The sequence below is a fragment of the Lepidochelys olivacea genome (assembly GCF_965140295.1).
Source record: "Lepidochelys olivacea isolate rLepOli2 genome assembly, chromosome: 28".
In the NCBI taxonomy this organism is placed as follows: Eukaryota; Metazoa; Chordata; order Testudines; family Cheloniidae; genus Lepidochelys; species Lepidochelys olivacea.
The window spans coordinates 1,866,906-1,879,787 of NC_140438.1; the positions used below are offsets into that span (position 1 = coordinate 1,866,906).

At 65.9% G+C, this 12,882-nt stretch overlaps 1 protein-coding gene across 1 annotated transcript; it reads right to left on the reverse strand.

Moving 5' to 3' along the window:
- Positions 1-1,021: 1,021 nt before the first annotated feature.
- ACADVL (acyl-CoA dehydrogenase very long chain) lies at positions 1,022-11,972 on the reverse strand. The gene is made up of 19 exons (XM_084616280.1): positions 11,846-11,972; positions 10,382-10,450; positions 9,951-10,023; positions 9,693-9,757; positions 9,155-9,289; positions 8,895-9,039; positions 7,063-7,192; positions 6,758-6,883; positions 6,027-6,225; positions 5,696-5,800; positions 5,482-5,568; positions 5,276-5,338; positions 4,860-4,961; positions 4,374-4,471; positions 4,087-4,159; positions 3,779-3,851; positions 3,081-3,153; positions 2,666-2,741; positions 1,022-1,876 (listed from the first exon to the last, which is right to left on the reverse strand). The coding sequence occupies exons 3-19, from the start codon at positions 9,997-9,999 to the stop codon at positions 1,739-1,741; spliced, it is 1,737 nt and encodes a 578-aa protein (XP_084472406.1). The 5' UTR covers positions 10,000-10,023; positions 10,382-10,450; positions 11,846-11,972; the 3' UTR covers positions 1,022-1,738.
- Positions 11,973-12,882: the final 910 nt, after the last annotated feature.

Below are 12,882 nucleotides of genomic sequence, written 5' to 3' on the forward strand. Positions count from 1 at the left end.
CACCGATACCAGAGTAAATCGTCTCGTTTTATGCCATGGAGTTGAGCTGATAACCAGTGGAACTCCTTGTTACAGGACACTGAAGCAGCCACGGGATTGCTATAGCCAGGGATACCATTTCTATATCTGGTGCGGATTCCCCACCGTGTGATGATGTCTGAGCCCAAGACAGTGGCATGGAGAATTATGAGAAGGGTTGTTAACCCGCGGGACTCCCTGCCACATGATGGTTGGTGAGGCAACCACTTGGGATGCTTACATAGATCATGAGAACCTTGGATTGACTTTCAATCCAATTAATTAGAGCCAGGACCAAATAATGAGAGGTGGGGATGGGACAGAAATAGCGGGGATTGGGCAGTGACAGGATACGGGGCTAGGTGGGCTCATAGTCTGATCCAGGATGGCAGGGAAGGGCCGGGATATTGAGCCCCGCATGGTCCATTTCTGCCACACAGTGATTTAATTCCCTTCCCAGCCCCCCGCCCCTCCACAGACTCCTCCAGAAGGCGTCGTTAACCAGCGGAACTCCTCACCACATGGCTGCATCATGCCGTACACAAGTAGCAATTCCTTTTCTCCCAATTGGCTCCCTGGAAATAAGCAGCTCCACACTGGAATCAGTCGGGCACATCCCCAGGTGGTGTAATTAAGGGGGGGGATCAGGACACACTGCTCTAACCACTAGCCCCCACTCCCCTCCCAGAGCCAGGGAAAGAACCCAGGAGTCCTGGCTCCCAGCCTGCCCTGCTCTAACCCACCAGGCAGAGAACCCAGGAGTCCTGGCTCCCAGCGCCCCCCCACTCTAACCACCAGCCCCCACTCCCCTCCCAGAGAACAAGGAGAGAACCCAGGAGTCCTGGCTCCCAGGCCCCCTGCTCTAACCCCCCGAAACCCCAAAGGGCTCATTCTGATCCTGACCCCACAACTCCACCCGAAGGTCTGAACCCCAGCTCCCCCCAAAATCCATCTCCCCCCCTCCCGCCACAGCACAGGGAAGTCCTGGTTGTAACACATCCAGTCATCCAAAATATTCTATTTATTTTTGACAAGGAAACAGCGGCTGGGCCGGGCTCTCCTGTAGGGATCAGGGTGACCCCATTTCTGGGGGCACCCCTGCTTGGAGGGCATCAGTGTCGGGGTGCCCACTTTTCTCCCACAAGTGCAAGATGTGTGGGCAACTCTGCCCCCCCCCAGCCTGGCACCTTCCCCACCCCAAAACCGACTGGCCACTGGGGGAACATAAAGCAGCTATGGCTGGTTAAAGCTCAGATCTATCCCCGGGGCAGGGGAGAGGGGAGCCTCGTAACTCACATTTCGCTCCATGGGGCTGCCTCAAAACAGACATTTACCCCCTCCTTGGGGGAGCCTCGAAACACACATTCCACCTCCTCGGGCAGTTCCCCCCTCCTCCAGGGTAGACATTTCTCTCCTCCTACACGGCAGCTCCCTCCGCTTCCTCCAGAGCGGCCTCGAAACACACATTTCCCCCCATCCTCAGGGGAGCCTTGAAACAGACATTCCCCCCTCCTCCGACAGGGGCACGTTAAGGCATTTCCACAGCAGAAGAGGTCCCAGAGGTAGCGTGTTAGGCTGGGCGTATTGGAGGAAGGGAAAGCACCCCACTATTCGCCCCCCCCCTTTCCCAGACGCTTCAGGGAGGGGGCAGAAATGTGTGCTGGGAAGTGGGAGGGGCCAGTTTGGGGTCACAGTGTCCCAGGCAGAGCTGTGTCGGGGCTCAGAAGCCCAAGGGGTTGGGGGAGACCACACCCCCGTTCTCCACCACGGCCCGGGAGATGCCCCGCAGCTGCCGGAAGGTGTGCCGGGCGCTGTCCGTGCTGAGCGGGCTCAGGGTGGCCATGAGACGCTCGTAGGCCTGGAGTGAGACAGGAGGGGAGGGGTGAGAGACAGGCAAAGGCATCCCCGCGCCCCCCAAATCCTACCCATCCCCTCACCAGCACCCAGCAGGAGGGAGGGGGAAAGAGATGCATGGATGGGGATGGAGGGAAGGGGAGGATAGAGAAAGGGATGACGGCATGGAAGAAGGGGGGGGCGGAGGTGTGGCTGGAGGAATTGAGGAAAGACAGATGGAAGAAGGGGGGACAGAGGTGTGGAGGGATGGAGGTCAGGAGCGGGGACAATTGGAGGAATGGAGGTCAGAGGTGTGGAGGGATGGAAGAAGGGGGGAAAAAGGTGTGGAGGGAGGAACGGAGGGATGGAAGAAGGGGGGACAGAGGTGTGGAGGGATGGAGGGAAGAAGGGGGGACAGAGGTGTGGAGGGATGGAGAACGGAGATGGATGGAAGAGGGGGGGACGAAGGGAGAGATGGAAAAAGGGGGACGGAGGTGTGAATATAGAGACGGAGGAATGAAGGGACGGAGGTGTGGCGGGAGGGAAGAAGGGGGGACGGAGATGTGGATCGAGAGACGGAGGAATGAAGGGATGGAGGTGTGGAGGGAGGGAAGAAAGGGGGACGGAGGTGTGGAGGGAAGAAGGGGGGACGACTGGATGGATGGAGGACGGAGGTGTGGAGGGGAGGGGGGAAAACTGGATGGAAGAAGGGGGGGACGGACGGACGGGCGGGCTGCCGGAGGGAGAACCGGGAGGGCTGGATCCAGCAGACACCCTGCGGCCCGAGGGGGCTCCGGAGCCGCCCCCCACTCACCTCGTCACACCAGGTCTCACACAGCAGCTTTTCGTGCTGGGCAGTGGGGTGGGCCTGGGCCAGGGAGCGCGACGCCCTGGGGGGGGGGGGGAAAATGAGCCATTAGAACCGGGGGCTCCCCAAAAAATTTGGGACTAAGAACCCCCTTAGAAACACACAGAAAGGCCCCCGACCTGCTCCCGCAGAGGCCCCCAGCCCAAGGGGTGAACCACTCCCCCCACAAGCCCCCTTGGGACGGAGGGGGGGGACACCCCAGACCAGCCCCCCCACCCCCACTCATTAGCCCCCCGACACCCCTACCTCCCACAAACCCCCCTCCCCAGCTCCCTCCACGCTCCTGTTCCCGCAGCCAGCCCCCCCACACCTCCTCCCCCACTTCTCCAACCCATCCCGTGCCCCCCGCCCCGGGCATCACCGGGACAGCAGGACCACCATGGCGTAGAGGTCGATCGCCCCATCCGCGACCCGCTTCAGCACGAACTGCTCGTCTGGGGGGGGGGAATGACAGGGGGGGAGTCAGTGCAGAGCCAGCCCCTGCTCCCCCAAAACAACCCCTCTTCCCCCGGTGCACCGATCCCCACCCCTCACTGCCCTGGGGGACCCCCCAAACCTTCCCACTCCCCTCACTGTCCTGGGGGATCCCCAGCTTTTCCCACCTCCCAGCCATGGGGACCCCTCAAACCCTCACTGGCCTGGGGGGCCCCCCAGCCTTTGCCATCTCCCAGCCATGGGGGTCCCCCAACCCCTCACTGCCCGGGGATCCCCCAAACCTTCCCAACCCCCCCAACCCGTCACTGCCTTGGGGGGCCCCCAAACCTTCCCAACCCCCCCAACCCGTCACTGCCTTGGGGGGGCCCCCTTCCCCAGGTGCACCGATCCCCCCCAAACCTTCCTTCTCCCAGCCCCTCTGCCCTGGGGGGTCCCCAACCTTTCCCACCCACAACACAGTGGGACCTCCAAACCTAACCTTCCCGCCCCCCAACCTTCCCACACACGCTGAAGCCCTACAGATGGGGGGGGGGGGGAGAAAGAGAGGCAGCGAGCCGGGACCCCCTCCCCCAGCCAGCCCTATATCGCCCCCTCCCCCACCCGGGGTCCCCCAAATAAACTCACCCACGATTTTCTTGCCATATTTGAGCAGCAGCTTCTCCACCGTGGCCCCAAAGAGATCGACCCCACGCACCAGCTAGGGGGGGGAAGGAACGGGGTTGGGGGGGGCAGGATTAGCGGGGGGGGGGCAGACCTACATCTGCAAATATCCCCCGACCCAAGATCCACCCACCACCCCATAATAGGGGGCCTAACGGGGTCAGTGCGAGTTGGGGGAGTTGGAAGGGAGGGGCGGGCGGGCGTCATTGCAAGGGGGGAGGGGATTTGAGGCAGGGTCTCCCCCCCCGCCCCCCCCAATTCCCCAGACTCACCTGCTCGGCGCTGGGGTCCAGGTCGGGGTGCACCACGTCCCTCAGGGTAAGCCCGGATCCCCACCCGGCTTTCCTGGGGGAGGGGGGAAGACAGACGGCACGTGACCGACCCCTCCCCCATACAAGAGGGCAGCCCTCCCAGCCCCACCTCCAAGGACCAAAACCTCCCATCCAGGGAGCCCCCCCCACCCCTGGGGAGAGTGAATCCCTCCATAGACCCCCCCCACCCCCACAAGCTTGAGCCTCCCCCCATAGACCGCCCCCCGGCCCTCCCCCCCCACCGGTACCTGCGCAAGCGGAGGGTGGCCTCCCGGGCCAGCAGCCCCATGTTCCCTATGGGGCTTTTCAGGGCTCGCTGCAGCCCCCGCAGCTGGTTCCCGGCGTTCTGGAGAGGGGGAGGGTCAGTGACCTGGGGGGGGCACAGACACCCCCCCAGAGAGGAACCAGCCCCCCCACCCCATTCCAGGTTCTCCTTCCCCCCCAGCAACCCCCTACCCTGAGGTCTCCTGTCTGCCCCCCCACACACCCACAAGACACCCCCCCATGGATCATCTCCCGTCCTTTCCCCCCTGAAGGCACAGCCCCCACCTCCCCTGCAAAGATCCCCACCCCACACCACGGCCCCCATATCCCCTCCCCCACACGGCCCCCCCATGAGCTCCACCCCCAAAATCCCCTGCCCCCCACAGCCCCCCCTTTGATAGCCTCAAGTTGCCCCTCCCAGTCCCCCCATGCCCCCCATTTCAGGCCCCTCCCCGCCCCCCCCACCCCACCTGGAAGCCGTTCAGGGCCACGAAGAGCCGCAGGATGTCGTTGGTTCCCTCGAAGATCCGGAAGATCCGGAGATCCCGCATCACCCGCTCCACGCCCGCGTCCTGGGGGTAGGGTGGGGGGCCACGTTAGCCGGGGGGGGGGGGGGTCCTGGCACCGGGGGTTCGGGGGGAATATCCCAGCACCAATGGGGGGGGCGCGGAGGTCGGGCAGGGGTTGGGGGGGCAGATCCTGGTGCCGGGGGGGGGGGATTCCTGGCACCAAGAGCGGGTATCCCGGCCTGAGGGGGGTGGGGAGAAGTCGGGCAGGGGTTGGGGAGGTTAGAGGGGATATCCCGGCACCAGGGGGGCAGGGAGAGGTCGGACGGAGGTTGGGGAGGATCCCAGCAATGGTGGGGGGGGCAGGTATCTCCACTCACCTTCATGAACCCCGTGCCCCCCATAATCTGGATACACTCGTCCGTCACCGTCCAGGCGGCTTCCTACGAAAACCAACCCACAGCCTCACAGTCAGGTAACCGCCCCACGGCGCCCCCTGCCGGGGGAAGATGGGGTACCCGGGAACCCATGCCCCCCAGCCCCACCCTAGCACCCCGCCCCCATTCCCCACCCCACGGAGCCTCACCGAGCCAAAGATTTTGCTGATGGCTGCCTCGGTCTGGAAATCGGCCGCTCCTTGATCCATGTTAGCACTGATCATGTACGCCATGGACTGCACGGAGGAAGAGAGAGAGCAACGCAGCTGAGATGCGGCCACCTCTGGGGCGGGGCGGCTGGTGACCCAGGGACCCCTCGCCTGGAGCTGAGATGGGGTCACCTCTGGGGCGGGGCGGTCTCACCTCAGTGACATACTGCAGCATGGCCATACGCGCCAACTTCTCCTGGATGGCTCCAAAATTGTGGATTTTGTCCCCAAACTGGGTGCGATTGGCTGCATGCTCCACCTGTGGGAGAGGGAGAGGGAGAGAGAGAACCCAACCAGCAGGGTGCAAAATTCCCACAATGCAATGGGGTGGCGGGCGGATTTCCCACAAGGCAGCAGGATCACGCAGTGCATGTGTGTGTGAGTGAGTGAGAGAATTCCCACAAGGCAGAGGGGTCACCCTGGATTGGGAGTGGGTCACCAGGGGAAGGATGCTGTGGGGGTCGGGGGGGGGGGGGCACACTCACGGCCTTGCCGATGACGCCCCGCATGGTCCCGGCCAGCGCGGCAGCCATGCCGAACCGCCCGTTGTTGAGGATGTTCATGGCCACCTTGAACCCGGAGCCCGGCGGCCCCAGCACGTTCTCTGCCGGAACCTGCACGCCCTCGAAGTGCACCTCGGCCGTGTTCGACGCCTTGATCCCCATCTTCTTCTCGGGGGGGCCGCTGCAATGGGGGAGGGCGGGGCGTTAGTGGGGGGAGGGGGGCTCCGACGCCCGAAAATACAGCCCCCCCGAACGTACACCTCAAAATAAAGACACCTGCCAACTCCCCCAATATAGACACGGCCAACTTCCCTCGAAACCTATGTCCTCAAATACGGCCCAATGCCCCCCAAACCTATGCCCTGAAATACAGCGCCCCCCCAACACCCTCTAAAATGTACACCCCAGAACACCCCCCAAATATACCCCACCCCTGAAATACACACCAGCGCAAATGCCTCGGAAACATACACCCCAGTGCAAACACCCCAAATGTACACCTAAGAACGCACCCCTGCCATATACACCACCTCTGAAATACACCCCACCACAAAAGCCATGCTATGCCCGGACACTCCAAAACCCAGGGGCCTACCCTCCAAAATATGCCCCCCAACAAATACCACCATTCCCACAGATGCTCCCTAGCTGTGCCTGCTGCTTCTACCCCCTGATCCGCTCCCCCTGCTGGACTGAGTTTGGGGAATACTCACTGGGTGACCCCCCCAAACGCTCGCTCCACGATGAAGGCCGTGATCTTCTCTTTCACCTCGCCCGTTGCCTCGTCCTTCATGGGGGTCTTGGCGAAGACGGTGAAGAGGTCAGCCAGCCCCCCGTTACTGTGTGGGGCAGAGATGTGGGGAGTCAGAAATGCGGGGTATGCCTGGGAAGGGGGGAGGCCAGCCCTGCCAGCCAAGGGACAGCGCCCCACCAAGGCTGGTATTGACTGCCAGGGGAGAGCGCCCCCGCTGAGTCCCCAACCCCGCGCCCCACAGCACCCCCTAGGGCTGGGGAGCACCTGATCCAGATCTTGCCCCCATCCAGGGTGTAGTAGGAGCCACATGGGCTGGGCCGGGCTGTGGTGCGAATGGAGGCGGCATCCGAGCCACTGGACGGCTCCGTCAGACAGAAAGCAGCAATGGTCTCTCCTGGGGAGGTGAGGTGGGGGGCGAGGTTACACGCTGGGGGGGCAATGCCCTTATGGAGCCCCTCCCATGCATTAGGCCACTCTCCCTTTTGTTAGGCCCAACCTGCCCACGCTCCCCAAATCCTCCTCTAGCTTGCTCCCATACCCCCCGCTACCGCCACCCCTCCTCCCTGCCTCGCCAATCCTCCCGTACCCCCCCGCTATCCCAACTCCTCCTCCCTGCCTCGCCAATCCTCCCGTACCGCCCCGCTACCGCCACCCCTCCTCCCTGCCTCGCCAATCCTCCCGTACCGCCCCGCTACCGCCACCCCTCCTCCCTGCCTCGCCAATCCTCCCGTACCGCCCCGCTACCGCCACCCCTCCTCCCTGCCTCGCCAATCCTCCCGTACTCCCCCGCTACCGCCACCCCTCCTCCCTGCCTCGCCAATCCTCCCGTACCCCCCCGCTATCCCAACTCCTCCTCCCTGCCTCGCCAATCCTCCCGTACCCCCCGCTATCCCAACTCCTCCTCCCTGCCTCGCCAATCCTCCCGTACCCCCCCGCTACCGCCACCCCTCCTCCTTGCCTCGCCAATCCTCCCGTACCCCCCCGCTACCGCCACCCCTCCTCCCTGCCTCGCCAATCCTCCCGTACCCCCCCGCTACCGCCACCCTTCCTCCCTGCCTCGCCAATCCTCCCGTACCCCCCGCTACCGCCACCCCTCCTCCCTGCCTCGCCAATCCTCCCGTACCCCCCGCTACCGCCACCCCTCCTCCCTGCCTCGCCAATCCTCCCGTACCCCCCGCTATCCCAACTCCTCCTCCCTGCCTCGCCAATCCTCCCGTACCCCCCCGCTACCGCCACCCCTCCTCCCTGCCTTGCCAATCCTCCCGTACCGCCCCGCTACCGCCACCCCTCCTCCCTGCCTCGCCAATCCTCCCGTACCCACCGCTATCCCAACTCCTCCTCCCTGCCTCGCCAATCCTCCCGTACCCCCCCGCTACCGCCACCCCTCCTCCCTGCCTCGCCAATCCTCCCGTACCCCCCGCTACCGCCACCCCTCCTCCCTGCCTCGCCAATCCTCCCGTACCCCCCGCTACCGCCACCCCTCCTCCCTGCCTCGCCAATCCTCCCGTACCCCCCGCTACCGCCACCCCTCCTCCCTGCCTCGCCAATCCTCCCGTACCCCCCGCTATCCCAACTCCTCCTCCCTGCCTCACCAATCCTCCCGTACCCCCCGCTACCGCCACCCCTCCTCCTTGCCTCGCCAATCCTCCCGTACCCCCCCGCTACCGCCACCCCTCCTCCCTGCCTCGCCAATCCTCCCGTACCCACTGCTATCCCAACTCCTCCTCCCTGCCTCGCCAATCCTCCCGTACCCCCCCGCTACCGCCACCCCTCCTCCCTGCCTCGCCAATCCTCCCGTACCCCCCACTATCCCAACTCCTCCTCCCTGCCTCGCCAATCCTCCCGTACCCCCCGCTACCGCCACCCCTCCTCCCTGCCTCGCCAATCCTCCCGTACCCCCCGCTACCGCCACCCCTCCTCCCTGCCTCGCCAATCCTCCCGTACCCCCCCGCTACTGCCACCCCTCCTCCCTGCCTCGCCAATCCTCCCGTACCCCCCCGCTATCCCCGCCCACCCTTCCCAGCCCCCACACCTCTGTCTTTTCCCCGCCCCACACCCCTATCACTCCCCCTTAAACCCCCCTCAGCGCCCCTCACCTGTGGCCAGCTGTGGCAGGTATTTCTGCTTCTGCTGGGGCGTCCCATAGAGCAGCAACCCCTTGAAGCCGATAGACTGATGGGCCCCCAGCGTGATCCCGACGCCCAGGTCATGCAGCCCCACAATCTCCACCAGCCGGGCATACTGTGGGGAGAGGGGTGAGCGCAGGGCTGGCCAGCCGCCCCCTTGGGGGAGGCACGGACCTTCCCCACTAAGGGGCTCCGGCTGGGTCAGGGGAATGGGGGGGGGCGTGTCTCACCTGGGTGTTGCTCAGCCCCAGCCCCCCCAGCTCGGGGGGGATCTGCAGCCCAAAGGCCCCCAGCTCCTTCAACCCCTGCATGGTCCGGTCCTCCACCCGCTCCAGCGAGTCGTTTGCCACCGGGTTGTTCACCTCCTGGGGCGGGAGGGGAGGAGAGAGGGGGAGTCCAAGGGAGGGATCCTCATCCAGGCTGCTGCCCACCCACCTGCACCCCCCCACACACAGTGCCCTCCAGACTCAGCCCTGCCTGCTCTCACACCAGCCTTTCAGCCTGCCCCCACAAACGCAGCCCTGCCCCACCCCACTGCTTTTCTGCCAACCTTCCAGCTCAGCTCCCTGCAAACTCAGCCCCTTCCCCTCACTCATGTTTTCCCCCAGCCCCCCCAAACACAACACAAGCTCCTCCCCATGTCTCCCCCAGCCCAGCCCCCAACTCAACCCCTTCCCCATATTCCAGGTCTTCCATTTCAGCCCCCACAAACTCAACCCCAGCCACCCCCCAAACACCAGCCACCCCCCAAACTCATCCCCCCTTCACCTGGAAGAAACGGCTAACGGGTCCAACGAGCTCCTTCAGGAACTGGGCCTGCTCCTCGGTCAGCACTGAAGGAGGGAGCAGGTTGGGGAGTCAGGCAGTGAGTGATGGGGGGGACCTATGGAATTGGGGGGGTTGCCAGCTCCCTGCCCCCAACTTCCCTCTCTTCCCCCTTGGAGTCACCCCCCAAGCCAATGGGGCAGCCCCTGCAGCCCCGCTTCCTCCCAGCCCCCCAGGACTTCCCCCCCAGTTCCCCTTTACCTGTGGGGTAGGGGAACACCTGCTCCGTGCTCATCCGACCCTGGAACATCCCCACAGCGAAAGACTTTGACTCCTGAGGTGGGGGGACAGAGTGAGGGCAGGGGCAATCAGGGTCTTGTCCCTCCCCTTTGGGACCCCCCAAATCCCCCTTGAACCAGGGGAAAAGTGGAGGGCCAACCCTCCCATGCACCAGCAAGCCCTGCCAATTGCTCTCCAACCAGAGAGGCCCCCTCGCCCCCACATCAGACCCCGGCGATACTCCCTCTAACTTGGGAGGGGGGTTGGGAACCAAGCCCCCCCACACACAATCCCCCTCGAATGGGGGTGGGGAATGAGGTCAAAGGAGAGAGCAGATCCACAACCCCCACCCCCCCTTACCACCCTGGGATCCTGAGGGTTAATAACGGGGTTTTGCGGTGCAACAGACATACCTCCAGGATGGACTTGGCCTTGGAGACGGTCTGGGAAGCCGTCCCTGCTCCAGCCTTATCCAGCACAGCCTGTGAGTGAGACAGCGAGTGTCAGTGAGAGGCTGTGGGTCGGGAGTGAGGGGCACCGGCAGGGCTGGGGGGCAGGGCTGGGCTAGCAGGGGGCTGCGGGTCGGGAGCGAGGGGCACCGGCAGGGCTGGGGGGCAGGTCTGGGCTAGCAGGGGGCTGCGAGTCAGGAGCGAGGGGCACCGGCAGGGCTGGGGGGCAGGGCTGGGCTAGCAGGGGGCTGCGAGTCAGGAGCGAGGGGCACCGGCAGGGCTGGGGGGCAGGGCTGGGCTAGCAGGGGGCTGCGAGTCAGGAGCGAGGGGCACCGGCAGGGCTGGGGGGCAGGGCTGGGCTAAAGGGGCTGCGGGTCGGGAGTGAGGGGCACCGGCAGAGGTGTAGGGGGGCAGGGCTGGGCTGGCAGGGGGCTGTGGGTTGGGAGTGAGGGGCACCGGCAGAGCTGGGGGGGGCAGGGGGCTGCGGGTCGGGAGTGAGGGGCACCGGCAGAGCTGGGGGGGGCAGGGGGCTGCGGGTCGGGAGTGAGGGGCACCGGCAGAGCTGGGGGGGGCAGGGGGCTGCGGGTCGGGAGTGAGGGGCACCGGCAGAGCTGGGGGGGGCAGGGGGCTGCGGGTCGGGAGTGAGGGGCACCGGCAGAGCTGGGGGGGGCAGGGGGCTGCGGGTCGGGAGTGAGGGGCACCGGCAGAGCTGGGGGGGGCAGGGGGCTGCGGGTCGGGAGTGAGGGGCACCGGCAGAGCTGGGGGGGGCAGGGGGCTGCGGGTCGGGAGTGAGGGGCACCGGCAGAGCTGGGGGGGGCAGGGGGCTGCGGGTCGGGAGTGAGGGGCACCGGCAGAGCTGGGGGGGGCAGGGGGCTGCGGGTCGGGAGTGAGGGGCACCGGCAGAGCTGGGGGGGGCAGGGGGCTGCGGGTCGGGAGTGAGGGGCACCGGCAGAGCTGTGGGTGGGGGGGCAGGGCTGGGCTGGCAGGGGGCTGCGGGTCGGGAGTGAGGGGCACCAGCCGAGCTGGGGGGGACCCCAGGGCTGGGATACCTTCCGTACCCCTTCTCCAGTATTGTTCTCCAGGGGACCAGGCCAGATGTTTACGCCTCCCTTGGACAGTCCCCCCCGCCCCCCGCCTCCGGCCCCAGCTGTCACTTCTCCTCGAAATACTTGTGTCCCGTGACTCATCCCAGAACAACAAAACCTTTCGCCCAGATTCACTGGCACAGACCAGATTCCAGGTAAGGGGCAGGGTTTAAACCGGAATGCGGCCACCTCTGGGGCAGGGCGGCCAGTGATCCGGGGCCCCCTCGCCCGGCGCCGAGATGCGGCCACCTCTGGGGCGGGGTGGCCGGTTAACAGCCTCCCCGAGATTTCGGGGCAGGACAGGAGAGATTGATGGTGACGGTGGGGACCCCCACGGGCTTACCTCGGCAGCATGGGTGCTGTACAGACAGGGGTTCAGGGGGGTGGGGTACGTCGTGGCCAGGGCCCCCCCGGAGCTAGGAAGAGACAGGAACAGGTCAGCAGTGAGGCCCTATGGGGACAGAGGAAGGGAGGAGCAACCCCTTCCCCCGCAGCTCCCCCATTTCTGACCTCCCCTATGGAGTCACCCCCGCCCCAGCTAATCCAGGTCACCTCCTCCTCTCCCCTCCCCCACTCTCACAAAACGCCCCCCAATTCCCCTTCCCCACCCACCTCCTACTCCTGCCCCTCTGCAGCTCCCCCAGCTCCCTCCCCCACCCTTACAATGCCCCCCAATACCCCAGGTCTCTCTCCCTCCCCCCTCACCCGCGGGGGGCTGGCGCAGGAGTCGCAGGCAGAGCCCGGGGGCTGCTCTCGCTCCCTGCATGGCGACGGGCCGTCTGGCCGCCCCTCCCCGCAAGGTCACCGGGGCCCCGGCCGGCCCCGCCCCCCACCCATGGGTGGGGGGCGGGGCCTGCCTGGGGAGGGGAATCCTGGGAAACGCCATTCGGGTGGGGGGGAGTGATGTAATCAGGGACACGTCACCACCACCCCCCCCCGATTCCCCCTACAGTCTATTTCCCCCACTGCTCGCAGTCCCCCCACCCACCCAGGGTGTTCCCCCCTACAGTCTATTCCCCCCCGGCTCACAGCCCCCCCCACCCCGCTCACAGTCCCCACCCAGGGATCCCCCCCAGTCTATTCCCCCCCCACCGTTCACAGCCCCCCACACACACAGGGATCCCCCCCAGTCTATTCCCCCCCCGCCCCGCTCACAGTCCCCCCCCAGGGATCCCCCCTACAGTCTATTCCCCCCCTGGCTCACAGCCCCCCCCACCCAGGGATCCCCCCCAGTCTATTCCCCCCCCCGCCCCGCTCACAGTCCCCCCCCAGGGATCCCCCCTACAGTCTATTCCCTCCCCGGCTCACAGCCCCCCTCCCAGTGATCCCCTCTCTAGAGTCTATTCCCCCCCCCCCGGGGCTCTCACGCCCAGCTCACTC